The sequence below is a fragment of the Salmo trutta genome, chromosome 10, assembly GCF_901001165.1.
Source record: "Salmo trutta chromosome 10, fSalTru1.1, whole genome shotgun sequence".
Classification (NCBI taxonomy): domain Eukaryota; kingdom Metazoa; phylum Chordata; class Actinopteri; order Salmoniformes; family Salmonidae; genus Salmo; species Salmo trutta.
The window spans coordinates 16,869,368-16,892,971 of record NC_042966.1 but is presented as its reverse complement, the minus strand read 5'-3'; the positions used below and the strand labels follow the sequence as shown (position 1 = coordinate 16,892,971).

Genomic DNA, 23,604 nt, shown 5'->3' with positions numbered 1-23,604 from the left:
GCAAGAACCTAACGAAATTAGCATCGAATTTCAATGTGAAGGTGACAACCTACACGCCGGAAGGATGAATTTCGACTATACCAGCCAGAATATAGCATGAGCTTAAAGTATGGCAACTTGGTATGAACTTTGAACTCTTATTCAATAAAGAAGAGATACCCCATAGCCGTTGTGTTAGCGCAGCAACTATAGATGTGGGCTAGGAGAGAGGACGGACAGAGTTTCTGTTCTACCATACGACGATGGTACTACCAAGTATCCATTCTACCACCAGACATTCTTCAAAGGACAACCCGGCCTCCCATCTACGACCAACCGATCAAAGCGCAGCTCAGAGTAAATATTTATTGCATTTTCCTTTTTCAAATGGGCGGTAATTTAGAATGCATAAGATACTGTATTTACGATAGCATAGCTGCCTACGGCCCGATAGAGACCAGCTGTCATATCTGTTCCGTCGTTTTCCTTTAGGACATAATTTGTAATCAATGTATGATACAGTCTGTGTATATGTAATTCTGTGTGATTATTTAGGTATTTAGTAAATAAATAATTAAACAAAATTTTGTATTGCTGATTCAACTTGTTAGCCAGGGTTCGTGAAGATAATCAAGAATTTACAACTTTCAGATGAGACTAAATAAGGTGCCGATTAAATATTGACTGCTATTGATGTAAAAGATTACTAGATCTTTAAGAGTTTATTCGGAAGATAACAGCTCTATAAACATTCTTTTGTGGTGCCCCGACTTTCTAGTTAACTATTTACCTGATTAGCTTAATCAGGTAATATTAATTACAGCAAAATTATTTTATAGAATAGCATGTCATATCACTTAATCCGGCATAGCAAAGACACGACACTAGCTATAGCCTAATGTTAGCTAACTAACATTGAACCTGGTTGGTTAGCTACCTGCAGTTTCATGCAGGGTAGTAATGTCATGAGTTGTGATTATGGTTTATTGTTTACCTAGCTAGCTAGCTATGTCTTAACATGTCTTAACAAAAGAGTCCATTATGCAAGTAACCATTGCGTTCGTCAATTCAGTCTGACCATCTACTCCGATTTCAGAGCACTCTCGTCTGAGTGTGCCAGAGAGCGCAGAATAGCTGATGAATGTACGTCCGGTGTGCGCTCTGAACGTGAAACGCTCTGAATTTACGAATGGACAATCTGATAGCATAGTTGCAGTCACCAACACTGAATTACATAAGAGCCTAACCAGCTCTGCTAGAACGAGTAATGTTTAGTGAGCTGTTCTCTCTCACAGATGTCTGGAAGTAGCTAGCAAGTTAGATTGGGTGCTTGACTGCTGCTGTTAGTATATTCAGATCAACCATTAAAGAGATGGGTGGGGCTAAAGCTTATTAAGAGGGTGTGAACGATGCTGAATGGGTGTAGACAAAGAATGGCTCTCCAATAGTAATACCAAAACATTCAAAGGCCATTTTCTCAAAAGTGAGTTTACAAGTTGATCAACTTTCAAAGCACAATTACTTTCCCAATGTTCCTCAACTGTAGTGTATGATATACCATTTTGTAGCTCTGAGTCTCTACTTTTATGCAACGTAATTTGTAAGTCGCTCTGGATAAGAGCGTCTGCTAAATGACTTAAATGTAAATGTAAAATGTAAAAAAACACAATTTAAAATGTTGATACGTAAGACCGATTTGAGCCGGTCGGTCACATATGTTGATTTGTTTAACACTTTTTTGGTTACTACATGATTCCATGTGTGTTATTTCATAGTTGTGATGTCTTCACTATTATTCTACAATGTAGAAAATTGTCAAAATAAAGAAAAAACCTTGAATGAGTAGGTGTGTCCAAAATTTTGAGTGGTACTGTATATCAGAAATAATTACAAAATGTATGCCACTAGTACCAAATGTGCCAAGGGACATTGACATTATAGTACAATGTATGAGAGAGAAATCATAAATAATGGGGTTCTTACTGTACATGTCTGGCTGGTATAAGTCAGTCAAAGACATCTGTACCAGGGCAAGGCTAAGGGCTATAAGGCTGTAGGATTCTGTCTGACGTATCTGTGGTTCACTTCTCCCTGTCATCATTAGCAGTGGAAACACGTCCAGCCCTCTTCCCAGCTCCACTCTCCCCGACACACACGCGCGCACACACACTGAAGAGCCTGGGAGACTCGGGGGAACAGCCCAAAAAAATCTGTCTCTATACGTGAGGCACCTCCACCTCTGTAATGGAAGAAAAGAAGGCTCTCCTGGACAGACAGACATACACAGATGGGCAGACCTCTAAAAGGGTATACCTCATCTCTGCACCTCTTAAAGGGTACACCTCTTCTGGGGGAACATAATCACAACAAAACAAAACCTAAGGCAATGTAGCCTGACACCCCTTTTCAACCTTGTTATGTGGTGTTGAGCCTACTCCACACTCCTCAAGTACTCCACTGGTCCCCTATGCGTCTTGTAATACTACAACTTGTAAGAGGGGTTCAACCGGAACCTAAAAAACACCCACCATGAATGCCAACTAAATTTGCCCAAGAAGAGGCAAACAAAAGAAAAACCCACACCAAACTTAGACAGGAAGCAAACCAAAAAGTGGAGCAAAAACAAAATCAGGGAAGATCAGATAAATAATTGTTTTTCTAGAAATCAAAATAGGGCATACAAACTAAAGGTGTTGCCCTCCATATCGCTCAAGACAACTGGCGCAATGAGCCAGCCACTCTCAAATAGCATCTGGGCCAGCACAGGTGAAACACCTTCCCACTAACGAGATGGCGCCCAGCACAGGTGTAGCCCATACTGACTAACAAGGTGACACCAATCGTTGCGCCTTACGTGCTGACAAGCTATATGTGCTAAAGTCCAACCTCAAAATATAAATGGAAAAACCAAAACCTGTAACAAACTATAACAACACAATAATAACACAATAAAGAGGACATTAATAACAACTATATTCAGTCTAATGTAGTGCCGAGTTGACTACAAACTCCCTAAGTAAGATTTAGGCCCACTATCTGACTGCAGTAAGTACGACGACATAACTTAATTTGAGATGCAAGGGGAAAATGTTAAGGAGAGGCAGAATGATAATCCAGCTACAGGAAGTTATCCAGAGATGATTAATATGTCTCTCCTCTCCTATTTTCTCCTCATTAAGTCACTGTCTCTCTGTAATGGCCTTGCTCCAACCATAGAGGATGAGAGGAGAACTGGGTTTGACTACATTAAAGACAGGTGAGAGAGGAGAGATATTTTTTTGATGAGGAGGACAGGATATATCCATGTCATAATCAGTCTCAACATTGAACTCTGATCATGAGGGAGCCACACAACGAGATTACTCACTGTCAAACAATATGTTGTAGCTTATGGTGTGTGCGCTTGCATGTGTGTACATGCACTATGGAATTAATGTAACATTATACAGTACATTTCAGTCTAAGACACGTAGAAATTAAAATGTGAAGCAATACTATACAGATAAACCTAGGTTCAGTAAAGGTGGTCATCTTGGAGCAGACAAAAACAGGCAGATGGCATAAAAATCCAATCAAATCAAATGTTATTGGTCACATACACGTGGTTAACAGATGTTATTGCGAGTGTAGCGAAATGCTTGTGCTTCTAGTTCCGACAGTGCAGCAATGTCTAACAAGTAATCTAACAATTCCACAACAACTACCTAATAATACACACAAATCTAAGTAAAGGAATGGAATAAGAATATATAAATAGGGAAAGAAGGATATTTCCCACAGCTGAGCATTAGAGAGAGAGAGTGAGAGAGGGCAAAAGATGGAGTGACGCTTAGCATTTCAATAGGTGTTTTAGCAGTCCTTGATAAAAGCATCAGCCTCCTTATGAAGCTTCTCTACCCTACATTAGCACCAGGAAAATGGACACATACAATTGGATTTGGAGAGCAGGCACAATACATTTCAATCTGCGTCAACGCTAACCTTGTAAATGGAAAACATATTGAACTGATAGTGAAAGGAAAAAAGTAGAGGGCTAGGCCTAATAGGAGAGTGGCAAAGAGATGGAGAGAGAGAGAGAGAGAGAGAGAGAGAGAGAGAGAGAGAGAGAGAGAGAGAGAGAGAGAGACAGAGAGAGAGTAGGAGAGAGAGAGAGAGTAGGAGAGAGAGAGAGAGAGAGAGAGAGAGAGAGAGAGAGAGAGAGAGAGAGAGAGAGAGAGAGAGAGAGAGAGAGAGAGAGAGAGAGAGAGAGAGAGAGAGAGAGAGAGAGAGAGAGAGAGAGAGAGAGAGAGAGAGAGAGAGAGAGAGAGAGAGAGAGAGCGAGAGAGAGAGAGAGAGAGAGAGAGAGAGAGAGCGAGAGAGAGAGAGAGAGAGAGAGAGAGAGAGAGGCAGGAATAGCATGAAGAGGGCAGAGAGAATATAGAGGCTTACCAATGGTTCAATGTTGTCTAATTAGGGAAAGAAAAAGAGAGGGGAATGAATGAACTCGCGATTTCACAAAAGACCTTCATCTACTATACATGTATTTGTAAATGGGACTCCTTTAACCTTTCAAAGCTACCATCCCTGAGCAGATGAAAAACAAAATGTTGGAAAGGAAGAAAATAAAAACCTTCACAAGAGAATAATGATCTTATTGGCTCTTAGAAATGGCTGTGTTCATGTTAGAACCGCTCAGATAGTCCCATATTATAAACGAGCATGGCATAGTCAGCCATACAGCAGTGTGTATATTTAATAACCCGCTGGCAGTGGGTTCATCCCTGATATCCCCATAAAACCATGTCGGCTGCTTCATAATGTCAACAACGTTAAATGCATCATAACTACGGGACTCCAGATTTACGCTAGGCCCATGGTAACTATGCAGTATCTATTATACTATATAGATTGATGGTATATTGGTATATTGCCATGATTACTTATCGCACACGGTCCATAATGTTGATATCTGCTCAAGCATGTGTGAGGGGAGACTGTTTAAGAATATAGATTTTTGAGAAGAAAGGAGAAAAAAGAGAGAAAATGTGTCATGCACAACGACTGGTGAATACAGATGTAGCCTTGTGTGCAAAATGTCTTTAATAAAAAAGGTTAAAACCTGCTAAACTGTCCTAACACTGATACACAAAAAATGCTGAGTTAAAAACAACCCAGCACTGGACAAAACACACATTCAGATAGTTATTTTTGGCCACCCGTGAGAGTACATTTCATTCCTGTTCATCATGTTAAGTTTGTACACTGCAAACTTCACTTTTCTTTCAATATTTTTGCACTACATATTCCAACATAAAATTGTTAACATTATTCTTTAAATATTAGAACAATGTGGTAACTCTGCATATGCACTTGAGGAACTCATACTCATAAAATCTATTTTAAAAACAACATAATAATAATTAAAAGAATTACAATCCGTACTCAATATATACTGTAGATAACAATGCAACCGAACAGATGAAAAATAATGTAATTTACTCTCACTGGTGGCCAAAAATAACTATCTGCATGCCAGGCCCCTAGCAAGACATGCCTCCAGTCTTCTGATCTGACGCGGTGGTTCATTTAAGTGATCCTGCCCCCGAAGCCGATGTTTGTAGGATATATTGGCACGGCTGTTTTTAGGCCTGAGACAAAGTCAAAGAAAAACGTGCCAATATATCCTCCAAACACCAGCTTCTTGGGCATGATCACTTTTATACAACGGGTTACCCAACACATTCAAATAATAATTAACATATTTTTATTATTTTGATGAATTTATTCATACTATTTCATCCTTCTCCAAGATATAGTCTCGACAGAAAGTGTAGTGTTGCTACCCAAGCCGGCTGGTCGATTGTTCTATCGGTTCGGTTGCCAGAGACGTGACCCAGTCGTTAAGACTTTTTATTCTGCATCTATGGACTCAACCCGATCGTTCGCTCTAAATGTTCTATTGCCATACTGGCTGGCAACGTTCCTATCCCTTGCTTGCTAGCTAGCCAACTACGGCAAACGTACAGTCACGTCAAACAGTGCAGCCAGAATAGTAGCTGCATTTGCATTTGTTTAAGCTGTTTTCTAGTGACATTTATTTGGATACAACTAATGAGCTAATGATGCGCATGGCATAGAAAATGTGCTCTCTCGTCAGGACACTGTTGTTCAGAGGAGCTAGCCAACAACACAGCTAACACAATCACTTCAAACTGAAGCTGGAAAGACTGAAAACTAGCTGCACTTAATTTTGTTTTACCTGTTTTATATTGGTATTTCTTGGTATATATGCATATGGCTGATAAAAGCTGCCTGCCTGTCTGTCTCTTCCCGACACGGTCATTAGTATACGACAGCTAGAGAATGAATTTGAGTATTGAAACAATGTTGCAAATGTCGCAGAGACAGACAGCAAGGTTTATACAAATCTCCACTGTTGAAAACTAAATGTAAGTCTAAAAAAAATGTGAGATAATGTTTAGATGCTTTTTATAGTGGAGATCACGTTTATAAATTGCCTGGCCAGGCTGATGACACAGTGGTTTGCGCAGTCAGATGTAATGGAGTAAATAGGTATTTTAACTTGGAATAAACACCAGCTGGAATGAGGTTATAACCAATCAGCATTCAGGAGTAGACCCATGTATAAAGCTCAATAACCCAGCATCAATAACCCAACAATGCAACTGAGTGAGCCAACTGGCTGGGTCAAAATAACCCAACGTTTTTAATCCAGCATTTTTATAGTCTACATTTCTGCAATAATCAAATGCCTCTCTCTCCTTTGACAAGAAAGTGACAAATACCTGTAATATTACAGCAGATAATTCCAGTCTGAATAAATTGTATTTTAAAATGGCAGAGAAAAAAAAAGTTTCAATGCTGTTATTATTACATGATCTGGAATCATACTGAACAATAGGAAAGCACAACCTTGGCTCGACCAGACTAAGCAACCAGTCCACAATCACAGGAACCATTGTACTATATAATAACAGGTTACAACACTGCATTTGGAAAGTATTCAGACCCCTTGACTTTTTAAGAAAAAAAGAGTCAAAGGGTTTGAATACTTTCTGAATGCACTGTATGTATACAATGTGGGTATAGTGTTGGTTGGTTGCCTGTTGGCCAAATCCACATGGTAATTACATTACACCGACATCAGTGTGCCAACCCCTGTCCATCCCTGTCAAGTTTCTGTCACTGTCGTTTACTGCTCTCCCCCTCTACATCTGTCAGTGTGTGGAGAAACATTGTGTGTGGGGCAACATACAGCATGATGCTGCTCCATCCATTACTTTATCCTCTCTGACTGTCTGTCAACCAGCCAACCCACTACAGCACTGTCATGTCTGTACAACACAGCCTGCCAAGCTCCTGTCTCTGTCCTGATGCTACATCTGTGTGTGTGGAGACTGCCCAGTGTGTGTGTGTGTGTGTGTGTGTGTGTGTGTGTGTGTGTGTATGTGTAGAGTGGAGGGTGGGCTTGTGTGTGTGTTCACGCATGTGTGTGTGTCAGTGCATATGTGTGTTTGTGGCTGCCAGTGACTGCTCCTGTGTAATTAGTGGCTGGCGTGTAGTCGTTCCAGGGAGTGTGGTAAGCTTGTTAGAGGAAGTAATTAGTATTCATCAAGGACAGGATTCTCCAATTCACTTGGCCACTGAGTGAAGTTAGCCAATTACATAGCAGTGTTTTGTTTATCTATTTTACATTTTATTGTAGCTGGTAATATTTAGTTTTGTTTATTGTTGCATCAGGCCACAGTTGTTGTTAAATGTACTGTATTTGCGAAAGGTGCTATACAAATAAAGTTTGATGTGATTTGATTGTGGCGAGTGCAGATGGTGCTTATATAAGTTATCTGTATTAAAAACATTCTCAGTAGTACTGCTCTAGAATCAGTTCCTCCTTGTCAGTCTTATTCATTATGATCGAATAGTCAAAACCGGTCCTATAACAACACTCCTACTCCTTGTGAACAATGCTCTATGTGAATAAGGATATTCATATTTGTGAGCTGAACAAGTGAGCTATGCGGGACATCAAAAGGATGTAGACGCCAGCTCCCATCCATCTACTTGCATGCATAAAAATAAGAGTCTGCTAAGTCATGTTCCCTGGAGACATCATTACTGGGTTTTGGGGAGGATATCAACAAATGCAACACATAGGAACATTTTGAAATAATTATATATGGACCAAAACTCAAAGGGACTTGAGGAATGTAGCATCTAAATTGCATATCAATCCTATAGAGCACATGGTCTTCTGAGGAACACTTTATATGCATGATGTGTTTTAGAATACTTTCCCTCTATTAAATTGCCCTCTAATGAATGCCAGTGAACATAGATTTGTAACTAAAAATATCTCCATTCTTCTAAATACATTTGGTCCTATAAAATGGCTATTATCTTTCCTTCCACAATAACTATAATCACTTTTTATTTTATGTTTTACTTTAGTTTATTTAGTAAACATTTTCTTAACTCTATTTCTTGAACTGCATTGTTGGTTAAGGGCTTGTAAGTAAGCATTTCACAACAAGTTCTACACCTGTTGTATTTGGCGCAAATACATTTGATTTGTTGTCTGAGACATAATGGAGGGGGCCTTGTAATCAGAGCCAGACCACACAGTACAGTCGCATATCCCTCCCTCTGATCAGGAGGCTGGGGTGTGAAACTGCAGGAAGTAAAGCTGCTGCTCAGAGTCTCCACTCACCATGACCCACTTTGCTGTGAATCACGCTGCAGAGCACAAAGCACTGTCTGAACACACAAACACACACACACACACACGCACACGCACGTGCACACACACACACACACACACACACACACACACACACACACACACACACACACACCTGAACACCACCAAAACCTGTCTGTCAGCACCACACACACTCCTCTAATCTGCATTTATAATTCCAATTCAAACATAGTTGGAGATTCCATGGCTGCTGGCCCAGACTGTGGGTGTGTAATGTTTACAGTAATGTACTTTACACTTGAACCGCTAAAGCAGTCATTTTGACTGCTCATTAATTAATTTTTATTACTCTGCCATCATTTAAGTCAACACACTGTAGGTGTCAGAATCTTAATATCACAAACTGAACTGGAGTTAGAACCAGTTTTAGGAGGGCATGTCATTTTTTTAATGGTTTTGCCCCGTTGTCCCTCGTTCTCCCAACAGTAGGACCTGCTCCACTCCTTCTTCCGACAGTTGAAAGTGCAGTGCCCAGCTGATAATCCCTCTGATAATTCTCACGAAACTGAACCTAAACTATACAGAAACAGATGGTTCTTCCTTTGAAAGTTTTGAGCTTATGCCGCGACCGTTTGTGGTAGATGGTGGCAGATTGTGGTAAATTGCATCATTCTGGCAACAATGGCTGCGCTGCAGTGCGCCACAACTTTTAAAGGAAGAACCACTGTATGATGGGGGAGAAAGGGGGAGAATAGATGAGTCAATGAGCGAGGGGAAGAGAACGATGCATAATTATGTAATCAGCAATTGTGAATGAAGAACAGGGCGGGACATCCTACTATATTGATTATCATTCTAATTCTAATCTCTAAATGGTATGTATCCTACTGTATATCAGTCCACTGAATCCAAGCAGTTTTATCAGTCTACTCTGGCCTAGTTGGAGTCGGCTACACAGTCAGATCGTGTGTAATTGTACGTGCTGAACGGCTTTCAATATCTGGGAAAACATCCGGGCAGCAGGATGTGGTGATGAGGATTGTGGAAACTTAAATTGGCAAGGGGAGAGACATCACCATGGACAATTTCTTCACTTCACTGTCATTGGCAAACAAGCTGCTTGAAAAGAAAACAAGTCTGGCCGGCACCATGAACAAAGTGGGACAGGAGGAACCCGCAAAGCCGTTGCACTCCACAACAGTGCTGAAGAATGGCAAGAACAATTACAAGACAGGGAACCGGAGACTATCATGTACTACAACCAAACAAAGGTATGTAAAAGTGTGTCAAGCAAGTGAAAGTTCAGAAAATTGGGTCAAGTTTCAAGTTTTAATGTCACTTGCAAACTCAAAACCCAACAATGCAATAATCAATAACAATATAATACTTTAAAAAAACACGAGAAAATAAGATAAAATACGAAAAACACAATAAGTAAGCATACTATATACAGGGTCAGTTCCAATACCATAGCTACAATATGCAGAGATACTGGAGTGATAGAGGTATATACTGTATGTATAGGGGTAAGGTGACTAGGGATCAGGATATAAGATAAATAGAGTAGCAGCAGGTTGTATGTAAGTGGGTGTGTGTGTATGTGTGTAGAGTGAGTATAAATCTATGTGCATGTTATGTGTGAGTGAGCAGATGATGGAGAGAGTGTGTGTGTGAGTGTGTAGGGCCCTGTGAGTGTGCATAGAGACAAAATTGAAAATAAAAGGACACAAGGTTAACTCAGATAGTCCGTGTAGCTATTTAGTTAGCTATTTATCAGCCTTATTGCTTGGGGATAAAAGCTGTTCAAGAGCCTGTGTGTGCCAGACTTGATGCACCGGTACCGCTTGCCGTGCAGAGAGAATAATCTATGGCTTGGGTGGTTGGAGTCCTTAACGATTTATTTGCACCCCGCCAAAGTTTGGTGATGAGCTTGGAGGGGACAATGGTGTTAAATGCTGAGCTGTCGTCAATGAACAGCATTCTCACATAGGTATTCCTATCTAGGTGGGTGAGGGCAGTGTGGAGAGCAATTGAGATTGCGTAATATATGGATCTGTTGGGGCAGTATGTAAATTGGAGTGGCTCTAGGGTGTCTGGGATAGTGGAGTTACTGTGTGCCATAACCAGTCTCTCAAAGCACTTCATGATTACAGCGAGTGTTACATGGCGGTAGTCATCGTGGCATTTGAGTTCTTGTTGCAGTGAGCTCTTGGGGACAGGAATGATGGTGGTCATCTTAAAACCTGTGGGGATTACAGACTGGGACAAGGAGAGGTAGAAGATTACTGTGAATATGCCTGCCAGATGCGCATAATCTGAGAACATGCCCTGGAATACCGTCGGGCCCCGCGGGCTCGCGGGTGTTGACCTGATTAAAGACCTTTTTCACGTCGGCCTCGGAAAGCGAGATCACCCAATCCTCTGGGTAGGTGACGACCCTCACACCCGGCACGATGTTGTTGTTGTCAAAGCGTGCATAAAATCTATTGAGTTCTGTGGTAGAGAGGCATCGTTGGGCAGATCACGGTTGGGTTTTCCTTTGTAAAGCGTAATGGACTGTAAACCCTGCCACATACAGCGGGCGTCGGAGCCTGTGTAGAATGATTCGACCTTATTCCTGTATTGTCCTTTTGCTTGTTTGATGACTCTGCGGAGGTCATAGCGGGACTTCTTGTACTTATTGCTGTCCTCAGACGTAGCCTCAGGGTTGTCTACGATAGCTCTGTGTGTGGTAACCCTGTCCTTTAGTTTAGCGCCAACCTTGGTGTTAATCCAGGCGCTGTTGCGCCTTCTCACTACACTGTCTGTGTGGGTGGACCATTTCAGTTTGCCCGTGATGTGCACGCCAAGGAACTTAAAACTTTCCACCTTCTCCACTGCTGTCCCGTCGATGTGGATAAGGGGGTGCTCCCTCTGCTGTTTCCTGAAGTCCACGATTATCTCCTTTGTTTCATAGCTGTAGCAAAGTCACTCCATGAAGATTTAAGCGATAGCATTTATGAAATGTATTAATTACACTGTTAGAATGTTGCAGTCAGAATGACTGTTGATTAGCTTGAAGGGAGGTCCGTCGAGGCCCAGCCGTTCTAGTGTTAATTATTATTTTATTTTTTTACAGTGCACCATCTCAAATACAGTAACTCTTTGCCCTGCACACAACATTTTCCTATAATGTACCATAATTTACAGTATGCTGCAGGAAAATGTTTCAGAGTTTTTGAGTGTTTATAATACCCCAAATTACCATATCATTGAAAGCTTTCCGTTACAGTGCATGTTGAAGATATTCTTGCCCAGACAGACACCCAGACAGACAACCAGACAAAGCAGCTGGCTCTCACTTTGAGATATGGTGACAGCTTCGCATGGGCTCAGCCAACCCAGGCTTGTGTCTAATTAATTTTAATCAGCAATTTGCATAATTGAATCTGTTTGTGTGATGGTAATGCGATTGGTCCTCTGCAATAAACATCTGTGTGTGTTGCACTACTCCATCATGTCTGTGGCTCCCACAGACATGATGGGGTAGTGCCTCCTATGTGCATAATACAGTATAAACACCTGTAATTGCAGGTGGCTATAGGGAACCTATGAACACTTTCAAAAATACATTAAATGCCATAATTTTCTTTAAGGTCAGGGTTCGATTATATAGGGGTAGGATAGGATCAGGGCCTGTAAACTGGGTATAGAGTATTGCATGTATCACACACACTGTTTTGAATGAAATCTAACTTTAAACTTGCATGAATTTTCGCTACTTTATGACTTTGAATTAATCTGTATGTTAGTGAAGCAGCTTCTCAAAAAAGCCACAGCCACCTGCCAGAAACTGATTACTAAAGTTACACAACACACATTCACAAAAGATCACGTTTGACTTCAAAGCCTGGAGAACAGACAGGGAAATGTGTCCCAAATGTAAAACTGAGAAGTGGGGCCCATTTCACAGCACAAATAGATTATTCACAGATGTCTTGGTGGAAAAATAACGAAAGCAAAGACAAAAGAGGACTAACCATTTGGTTTCTCCACATATAATCCTCCAATTCACTGATTCAGGAGAGAGAGAGAGAGTTAAAGACAGATACTATAAGGAGGGTAAGATAGTGAGACAGTGAGAGAGAGAGAGCGAGAGAGAGAGAGAGAGAGACAAAGAGAAAGAGAGAGAGAGACAGGCAGAGTGAAAGACAGAAAGAGAAGCAGAGAGAGGGAGGGAGAGAAGATTTAACTTCATCTCTGACTCCCTGATGGGTCTCTCTCCTCCACTGCTCTGTCCGTATCTCTAACTAATGAATAGTTAAAGGAAATGAGAGGACCCCTGAATGGAAGGCGTAATTAATGGAGGGGAGACATGCATCAAGGTCATGTGCGTCGGACTGGAGGAATCACACTGTTTAAATTGTCAGTATTAATTGAATATTTGCTCTGCTGTAGATGAGCCACAATTATTTGAAGAGGTTTCAAATGAATTGAATCACTTTGGTACTGGGGAGGAGAAATAAGAGAAGGGAAAGGGAGATTGGGTTTGACATTATTGGACACACTTTTTATCTCTCTCTTTCTCATTCTCTCTCTTTCTTGTTTGCATTCTCGCTCTCTAACCTCACTGTCTGTCTGTCTGTCTGTCTGTCTGTCTGTCTGTCTGTCTGTCTGTCTGTCTGTCTGTCTGTCTGTCTGTCTGTCTGTCTGTCTGTCTGTCTGTCCTTCCTCTTTCTCTCTCTCTACCTCTCTCCATCTCGCCTCATGACTGACCATGCAAACAGAGGGGTAATCTTTTGTATTTCCTTTTTTTTCTTCCTTAAGAAAAGAGAGAGAGGTGTGTGTTTGAGTGTGTGTTCAGCAGCATTGACAAGGTGAAGTAGACTGTTCCATTGCAGACAGCCCTGATGCTTCGAGAGATGGAGACACAACAGAGAACATTAACAGGCGGAGACAACAAAGTCCTAAATTACTTTTTACTTCTCTGTGTCTCTGAAAACTTTCTTCGGCTTTGATGAATTAAAAAAGTTCCACTGGAGTTTAGGGCAAAACTACCAAATTGTTCATAGAGAAAGGGACTTCTGTGGCACTAGGAATCAGCTAAATGCACATAGCGGCCAACAGGGCTCATGTTTGACAAGAGCAGTAACTAGCAGGTCCAACATCACTACATCTTTGCCCTGTGTGCTGCTTCAAATGTAATACAAAACTCACCTTTATCTGAACTGAACCCACAGATGGGTAGTATGGCAGGTAACCTGACGGGTAGGAGCTTCGGGCCAGTAACTGAAAGGTTGCTGGATCGAATCCCTGAGCTGACAAGGTCAACATCTGTCGCTCTAACCCCTGAGAAAGGCCTTTAACTCACTGTTTCCTGGGTGCTGAATATGTTGATTAAGACAGCCCTCTGCACCTCTCCGATTCAGAGGGGTTGGGTTAAATGCGGAAGACACATTTCAGTTGTACAACTGACTAGATATCCCCCTTTCCCTAATATATGTTCCTTGTGCCATTTCAAAACATCTAACACTCAAATGCATGGGAGTTACATTCCTAACAATAATGACAGAGGTAATAACATTGTTTAGCCACTGAATCTGATTACAGTTGTCCCTCAGGCCTCTTTTATCTATCTCCATGTCTCTTTCTTTCTTTCTCTCCCTCCTCTACTGTCTACTATTTATCTTTCTCCAGTTAAACAGTAGTTGTTGATTACAGTCTTTTCTTTCATGCCATTGGGCTAATCTGTATGGGCGCCCATGCCCCTGCAGCTCCTGCTACGGCCCGGTGGTAGTCTTGTACCGACCCCTGGCATGTAAACACACCCTCATCATAGTAATCATCTCAACATGCAACCATGAACTCTGGAACACAGCCCATCTGCACCCACCTCCCAATTGCTGTTATCATATGGCAGGGTATGCATTTAGATACAACGCTGCGCTATTGTTGTCGGTACGCTATGGTATCTACTACCAGCTACTAGTCAGTTAGCCACTGCTAGCAGTCATCACCGTTAACTAGGACATCAGCCAGCCTCAGCCCGGTCAATTCCTGCCAGTCTGCACAGTGCGATATCAACCCAGAGCATATGGGACTGCTTTTTCTCTACCACATCTCCAGGATTCCTACCGCAAGCTCTGAACCTTTACACCGGATCATCGCAGCTAGCTAACTGCTATCCGAGTGGCTACTCCTGGCTAACGTCTCTGTCCCGAAGCAAGCACCAATTAGCCTGGAGCTAGCCTCGAGCTAGGCCCATCTCCCGGCTACCCGAAGAGATCCATCAGACAATTCCTGGGCTTCAATACCTCTTTTGCCAATTGGCCTGGACCCTTTGCTGCCGACACGGAGCCCCGCCGATCCATCACGACTGGTCTGCCAACGTAGCTGTTCGAGGGAGTTTCAACAGGCTCTCCCATTTCGACATCCCCCTGAGGACCATGTGCTAGCCTGCTAGCCCCGGCCTGCTAGCTGTCTGAATCGCCATGTCTCCAGCTCGCCTAGCTACTCACTGGACCCTATGATCAATCGGCTACACATGCCTCTCCCTAATGCCAATATGCCTTGTCTATTGCTGTTTTGGTTAGTGATTATTGTCTATTTTCACTGTAGAGCCTCCAGCCCTGCTCAATATGCCTTAGCTAGCCCTTTTGTTCCACCTCCAACTCATGCGGTGACTTCACCTAGCTTAAATGGTGCCTCTAGAGACAAAACCTCTCATCATCACTCAATGCCTATGTTTACCTCCACTGTACTCATATCCTACCATACCCTTGTCTGTACATTATGCCTTGAATCTATTCTTCCGTGCCCAGAAATCTGCTCCTTTTACTCTCTGTTCCGAACGCATTAGACGACTAGTTCTTATAGCCTTTAGCCGTAGCCTTATCCTACTCCTCCTCTGGTGATGTAGAGGTTAACCCTGCAGCCCCCAGCATCACTCCCATTCCCCAGGCGATCTCATTTGTTGACTTCTGTTACCGTAAAAGCCTTGGTTTCATGCATGTTAAAATTAGAAGCCTCCTCCCTAAGTTTGTTTTATTCACTGCTTTAGCACACTCCGCCAACCCGGATGTCCTAGCCATGTCTGAATCCTGGCTTAGGAAGGCCACCAAAAATCCTGAAATCTCCATCCCTAACTATAACATTTTCCGACAAGATAGAACTGCCAAAGGGGGCGGAGTTGCAATCTACTGCAGAGATAGCCGGCAGAGTTCTGTCATACTATCCAGGTCTGTGCCCAAACAATTTGAGCTTCTACTTTGAAAGATCCAACTTTCCAGAAATAAGTCTCTCACCGTTGCCACTTGCTATACACAGTCCTCAGCCCCCAGCTGTGCCCTGGACACCATATGTGAATTGATCACCCCCCATCTATCTTCAGAATTCGTACTATTAGGTGACCTAAACTGGGACATGCTTAACCCCCAGCCATCCTAATTTAAGATAGATGCCCTCAATCTCACACAAATTATCAAGGAAGGAACCTACCAGGTACAACCCTAAATCTGTAACCATGGGCACCCTATCATCCTGACCAACTTGCCCTCTGCTGTCTTCAACCAGGATCTCAGCGATCACTGCCTCAATGCCTGTGTCCGCGGTCAAACGACCATCCCTCATCACTGTCAAACGCTCCCTAAAACACCTCAGTGAGCAGGCCTTTTTAATCGACCTGGCCCGGGTATTCTGGAAGGATATTGACCTCATCCCGTCAGTAGAGGATGCCTGGTTGCTCTTCAAAAGTGCTTTCCTCTCCATCTTAAATAAGCATGCCCCATTCAAAAAATTTAGAACTAAGAACAGATAAAGCCCTTGGTTCACCCTAGACTTGACTGCTCTGGACCAGCACAAAAACATCCTGTGGCGTTCTGCATTAGCATCGAATAGCCCCCGCGATATGCAACTTTTCAGGGACATCGGGAACCAATATACTCAGTCAGTTAGGAGAGCCAAGGCTAGCTTATTCAAACAGAAATTTGTTTCCTGTTGCACTAATTCCAAAAAGTTTTGGGACACTGTAAAGTCCATGGAGAATAAGAGCACCTCCTCCCAGCTGCCCACTGCACTGGGGATAGGAAACACTGTCACCACCGATAAATCTACGATAATCGAGAATGCATTTTCCTACGGCTGGCCATGTTTTCCACCTGAATACCCCTACCCTGGCCAACATCTCAGCACCCCCTGCAACAACTTGCCCAAGCCCCCCCCCCCCCCCCCCACACTTCTCCTTCACCCAAATCCAGACAGCTGTTGTTCTGAAAGAGCTGCAAAATCTGGAAATCCTACAAATCAGCTGGGCTAGACAATCTAGACCCTCTCTTTATAAAATTACCAAAATTGTTGCAACCCCTATTACTAGTCTATTCAACCTTTATTTCGTATCGTCTGAGATCCCCAAAGATTGGAAAGCTGCTGCGGTCATCCCCCTCTTCAAAGGGGGAAACACTCTAGACCTAAACTGTTATAGACCTATATCCATCCTGCCCTGCCTTTCTAAAATCTTCGAAAGCCAAGTTAACAAACAGATCACCGAACCACCGTACCTTCTCCACTATGCAATCTGGTTTCGGAGCTGGTCATGGGTGCACCTCAGCCACGCTCAAGGTCCTAAACGATAGCATAACCGCCATCGATAAAAGACAGTACTGTGCAGCCGTCTTCATCGACCTGGCCAAGGGTTTCGACTCTGTCATTCACCGCATTCTTATCGGCAGACTCAATAGCCTTGGCTTCTCAAATGACCTCCTCACCTGGTTTACCAACTACTTCTCAGACAGAGTTCAGTGTGACAAATCGGAGGGCCTGTTGTCCGGACCTCTGGCAGTCTCTATTGGGGTGCCACAGGGTTCAATTCTCAGGCGTACTCTTTTCTCTGTATTTATCAATGATGTTGCTCTTGCTGCTGGTGATTCTCTGGTCCACCTCTACGCAGACGACACTATTTTGTATACATCAGAGCCTTCTTTGGACACTGTGCTAACAAACCTCCAAAATGAGCTTCAACGCCATACAACACTCCTTCCGTGGCATGCTCTTCAACCAATTGCTGCCTGCACCCTCCCGCCCGACTAGCATCACTACTCTGGATGGTTCTGACCGAGAATATGGGGACAACTACAAATACCTACTGTAGGTGTCTGGTTAGACTGTAAACTCTCCTTCCAGACTCACATCAAGCATCTCCAATCCAAAATTAAATCTAGAATCGGCTTCCTATTTCGCAACAAAGCCTCCTTCACTCATGCTGCCAAACATACCCTCGTAAAACTGACTATCCTACCCATCCTTGACTTCAGCGATGCCATTTACAAAATAGCCTCCAACACTCTCCTCAGCAAACTGGATGCAGTCTATCACAGTGCCATCCGTTTTGTCACCAATGCCCCATATACTATCCACCATTGCGACCTGATTGCTCTCGTTGGCTGGTCCTCACTACATATTCGTCGTCGAACCCACTGACTCCAGGTCATCTATAAGTCTTTGCTAGGTAAAGCCCCGCCTTATCTCAGCTCACTGGTCACCATAGCAACACCCACCCGTAGCACGCGCTCCAAGAGGTATATTTCACTGGTCATCCCCAAAGCCAACACATCCTTTGGCCGCCTTTCCTTCCAGTTCTCTGCTGCAAATGACTGGAACGAATTGCAAAAATCACTGAAGCTGGAGTCTTATATCTTCCTCTCTAACTTTAAGCATCAGCTGTCAGAGCAGCTTACCGATCACTGTATTGTGTTATTGACTGTACGTTTGTTTATGTGTAACTATGTGTTGTTGTTTTTGTCGCACTGCTTTGCTTTATCTTGGCCAGGTCGCAGTTGTAAATGAGAACTTGTTCTCAACTGGCCAACCTGGTTAAATAAAGGTGAAATAAATAAAATAAAGTGAAAATACATGTATGTGGCTAATTCATGTGTGTGTGTATGTGTGTATGTGTTTATGCAATTTTGTGGTTCTCCTTCACAATGGATTTCATATAAAATATCTATTTTGTCCTGTATAGGCCTCTATTCCGGTAACATATTACTGTGTTTGTGTTGTGTGTGTGAACCAATATGTATTATGGTAATATCCAGCCAATGTAGAGTTGATTCCATATATCCAATGCCATCTGTCTCTGTAAAAAACGAAACTGTGACAAACAACCGACTTTGTTCACCGGGATAAAAAAAGTGAAGCGTTTAAGCCAGCAACATTGATCAGAGATCTGTACATGGCTAGTTGCCTAACAAACCATACAACAGCATTATAGAACCACACAATAGTCCCACAAACTCGAGGCTTCCCAAACAAAGCAGTGAGGAACCGACAATGCAGCGACATCCATCACCCCAGACAATAATGCTGGGTCTGAAATAGCACCTATTCTGGACGTAAAGCACTACTTTTGACCAGAGTTATGCACTATATAGGGAATAGGGTGCCATTTCGGACTCAGACCCTGGTCAAAAGTAGTACACTGTATAGGAATATAGGAAGAGGGTGCCATTTGGTACACACTCTGAGAGTACCATTGTTGAGTGTTTGTTTACCTTGCGTCCTCCCGTGTTGAGCCGGATGGGGGTGAGGAAGGGGTCAAAGATCATGTGGCTGGTCTCGATGTTGACAGGAGACTGCCTCTTCCCCACGGAGCACAGGTTCCAAGCTGAGTTCACTAGCCCCCAGAATGACGGCACTGCAACACACAAAGAAGTAGAGACAAAACGGTTAGCATGTGTTGCTAATGATGGCGATGCAATAGGTCAGAAGCGGTTAGCATGTGTAAACAATGGTATTGAAAAGAGGTGCAACACAAAACGTTTAGCATGTGTTGCTAAAGAGATAAGAGCGACTAAGGAGGGTTTTGTTGTGTCTTTGTTAGGACTACTCTATGGGGCTGTGAAGTAAATGATCAGTCCTATGGGAGAGCATAGATTACACATGTAATAGGGACACGATAAGTTAGTACACACACACACACAAAGACACACACAAAAGCACACAAACAAACACACACAGTCGTGTTTGAACTATCAAGTTTCAATTTTTAATGTTACGTGCACAAGTACAGTGAAATGCCTTTCTTGCAAGCTCTAAACCCAATGCAGAAATCAATATCTATATAGTACAGAAAATAACATAAAGTAGAACAAAAACATGACAAATTCAATTAAGAAATAAGAAGAACACGTGAAAGTAAGAAGCTATATACAGGGTCAGTTCCAATACCATATTTACAGTGGGGGGAAAAAGTATTTGATCCCCTGCTGATTTTGTACGTTTGCCCACTGACAAAGAAATGATCAGTCTATAATTTTAATGGTAGGTTTATTTGAACAGTGAGAGACAGAATAACAAAAAAAAAATCCAGAAAAACGCATGTCAAAAATGTTATAAATTGATTTGCATTTTAATGAGGGAAATAAGTATTTGACCCCTCTGCAGAACATGACTTAGTACTTGGTGGCAAAACCCTTGTTGACAATCACAGAGGTCAGATGTTTCTTATAGTTGGCCACCAGGTTTGCACACATCTCAGGAGGGATTTTGTCCCACTCCGCTTTGCAGATCTTCTCCAAGTCATTAAGGTTTCGAGGCTGACGTTAGGCAACTCGAACCTTCAGCTCCCTCCACAGATTTTCTATGGGATTAAGGTCTGGAGACTGGCTAGGCCACTAAAGGACCTTAATGTGCTTCTTCTTGAGCCACTCCTTTGTTGCCTTGGCTGTGTGTTTTGGGTCATTGTCATGCTGGAATACCTATATACGACCCATTTTCAATGCCCTGGCTGAGGGAAGGAGGTTCTCACCCAAGATTTGACGGTACATGGCCCCGTCCATCGTCCCTTTGATGCGGTGAAGTTGTCCTGTCCCCTTAGCAGAAAAACACCCCCAAAGCATAATGTTTCCACCTCCATGTTTGACGGTGGGGATGTTGTTCTTGGGGTCATAGGCAGCATTCCTCCTCCTCCAAACATGGCGAGTTGAGTTGATGCCAAAGAGCTCCATTTTGGTCTCATCTGACCACAACACTTTCTCCCAGTTGTCCTCTGAATCATTCAGATGTTCATTGGCAAACTTCAGACGGGCATGCAAATGTGCTTTCTTGAGCAGGGGGACCTTGCGGGTGCTGCAGGATTTCAGTCCTTCACAGCGTAGTGTGTTACCAATTGTTTTCTTGGTGACTATGGTCCCAGCTGCCTTGAGATCATTGACAAGATCCTCCCGTGTAGTTCTGGGCTGATTCCTCACCGTTCTCATGATCATTGCAACTCCACGAGGTGAGATTTTGCATGGAGCCCCAGGCCGAGGGAGATTGACAGTTCTTTTGTGTTTCTTCCATTTGCGAATAATTGCACCAACTGTTGTCACCTTCTCACCAAGCTGCTTGGCGATGGTCTTGTAGCCCATTCCAGCCTTGTGTAGGTCTACAATCTTGTCCCTGACATCTTTGGAGAGCTCTTTGTTCTTGGCCATGGTGGAGAGTTTGGAATCTGATTGATTGATTGCTTCTGTGGACAGGTGTCTTTTATACAGGTAACAAACTGAGATTAGGGGCACTCCCATTAAGAGTGTGCTCCTAATCTCAGCTGTATAAAAGACACCTGGGAGCGAGAAATCTTTCTGATTCAGTGGGGGTCAAATACTTATTTCCCTCATTAAATGCAAATCAATTTATAACATTTTGGACATGCATTTTTCTGGATTTTTTTGTTGTTATTCTGTCTCTCACTGTTCAAATAAACCTACCATTAAAATTATAGACTGATCATTTCTTTGTCAGTGGGCAAACGTACAAAATAAGCAGGGGATCAAATACTTTTTTCCCTCACTACACAATGTGGAGGGATACTGGAGTGGTAGAGATAGATATGTACAGTACAGGTGTAAGGTCACTAGCTATCATGATGTATGATATACAGAGTAGCAGCAGCATACTGTATATGATGAATGTATGTGTGTGTGTGTGTGTGTGTGTGTGTGTGTGTGTGTGTGTGTGTGTGTGTGTGTGTGTGTAGTGTCAGTATAAATGTGTGTGCATGTTATGTTTGTGTAAGTAAATTAAGTGAGTGTCTGTCTGTCTGTCTGTCTGTCTGTCTGTCTGTCTGTCTGTCTGTCTGTCTGTCTGTCTGTCTGTCTGTCTGTGCGTGTGTGCGTCCTGTATGTAGAGTCCTGGGAGTGTGCATAGAGTCAGTGCAAAAAATCTAGGGTCAACTCAGATAGTCTGTGGAGCCATTTTGTTGGCTATTTAGTAGTCTTATGGCTTTCAGGAGCCTGTTGGTGCCGTTCAGGAGCCTGTTGGTGTCAGACTTGATGCACCGGTAACGCTTGCCGTGCGGAAGCAGAGAGAACAGTCTATTTCTTGGGTGGCTAGAGTCTTTAAAGGGATATTTGGTGATTTTGGCAACTTCGCCAGAGTCAGATGACCGTGTGGATACCGTTTGTATGTCTCTGTGTCCAGTATGAAGGAAGTTAGAGGTAGTTTCATGAGCCAATGCTAACTAGCTAACTAGCATGCTAGCAGATAACCATAAACTTCCAGTTATTGCGCTAATACTATTTAAAACCGCAAGCAGAGACATAAAAATGGTCTCCACAAGTTCATCTGACTATGGGGAAGTAGATAAAGGGCCTCATTGTCAACAAAAATTCCAGACCTTCCTTTCACACCGCCTGATATAGAGGTCCTGGATGGCAGGAAGTTCGGCCCCAAAGGTGTACTGGGCTGTCTGTACCACCCTCAGTAGCGCCATGCGATCGAAGGCAATGCTGTTGCCATACCAAGGCAAGCAGTGATGCAGCCAGCCAAGATGCTCTCAATGGTGCAACTTTTTGAGGATGTATGTAGGTCACCCAGAAGAACCCCAAGCAGCAAATGGATATGAGCAGTTACATCATCCAGGCTTAATCAGAACAAAGTTAGCAAACTCTAGCATCATCAGATAGCACTTCTATGCACTGCTGTAAGACTGGCAGGACACAGTGACACAGTGAGATGATGACACTACTGGGAAAGTGCTATCTCTATATTAATCTCCCTCTCCCTCTCTCTCTACATATCTCCCTCTCCCTTGCTATCTCTTTCTCTTTCTCCCCACTGATGTCTTATATAAGACTTGGCCACTGACGACAGGAACTCTCATCCTGTGCAGAGGGAAGGATGTCTTCATCATTTCTAGCATTTCACACGGATTAACACATTTCCGCTTAGAATCACAGCCAGGATTCCATTTAGAATCACATATGGAACTCCACAAGGAAGTAGAAATATCATTTTTACTCTGTGAATTCCACTATTTGGAAGGTTTGCCGAGATCGGTGTGGCCTGCACAGAGCCCTGACCTCAAACCCATCGAACACCTTTGGGACGAATTGGAACGTCGTCTGCGAGCCAGGCCTAATCGCCCAACATCAGTGCCGACCTCCCTAATGTTCTTGTGGCTGAATGGAAGCATGTCCCCGCAGCAATATTACAACATCTAGTAGAAAGCCTTCCCAGAAGAGTGGAGGCTGTGCAGCAAAGGGGGGATCAACTCCATATTAATGCTCATGATTTTGGAATGAGATGTTCGACAAGCAGGTGTCTACATAGTATATTTCGATAACACCTCCAAGATAATTTGCAAATGTGGCGGATCAAAGATGATTCTCGCTGTTAAGTTCACAAATATGAAGTTGAGTAAGCATTTCTAACCCGAGAGCAGTGGTCACCAACCTTTTTTAAGTCAAGAACACTTTCTGAGTCAAAATGTAAGTCGAGATCTTAAGCCTATGCAACAATAACCAATTGAAAACAGATCTGAAGCAATGAGGTTTGTGCAGTAGATTATAGGCCCAATACATTATCGCTGCATTTTGGCTATGCTTGAATTTCCCTGCCAACGTTTTGTTCTTATCAGATCATTTTGAATGTATAAACAGTCGGAGGTTTACATACACCTTAGCCAAATACATTTA

General features: G+C 42.8%; 1 protein-coding gene across 5 annotated transcripts in view; it reads right to left on the bottom strand.

The window, feature by feature from the left end:
* The window catches only part of ca10a (carbonic anhydrase Xa), a 321,877-nt gene that overhangs the window by 158,541 nt on the left and 139,732 nt on the right, over nucleotides 1–23,604 (bottom strand). For all 5 annotated transcript variants that reach the window (XM_029764666.1, XM_029764668.1, XM_029764669.1 and 2 more), the window contains one exon: nucleotides 19,201–19,343. In XM_029764666.1, coding sequence (XP_029620526.1) covers nucleotides 19,201–19,343 — 143 coding nt within the window. The remainder of the gene's footprint in view (nucleotides 1–19,200; nucleotides 19,344–23,604) is intronic.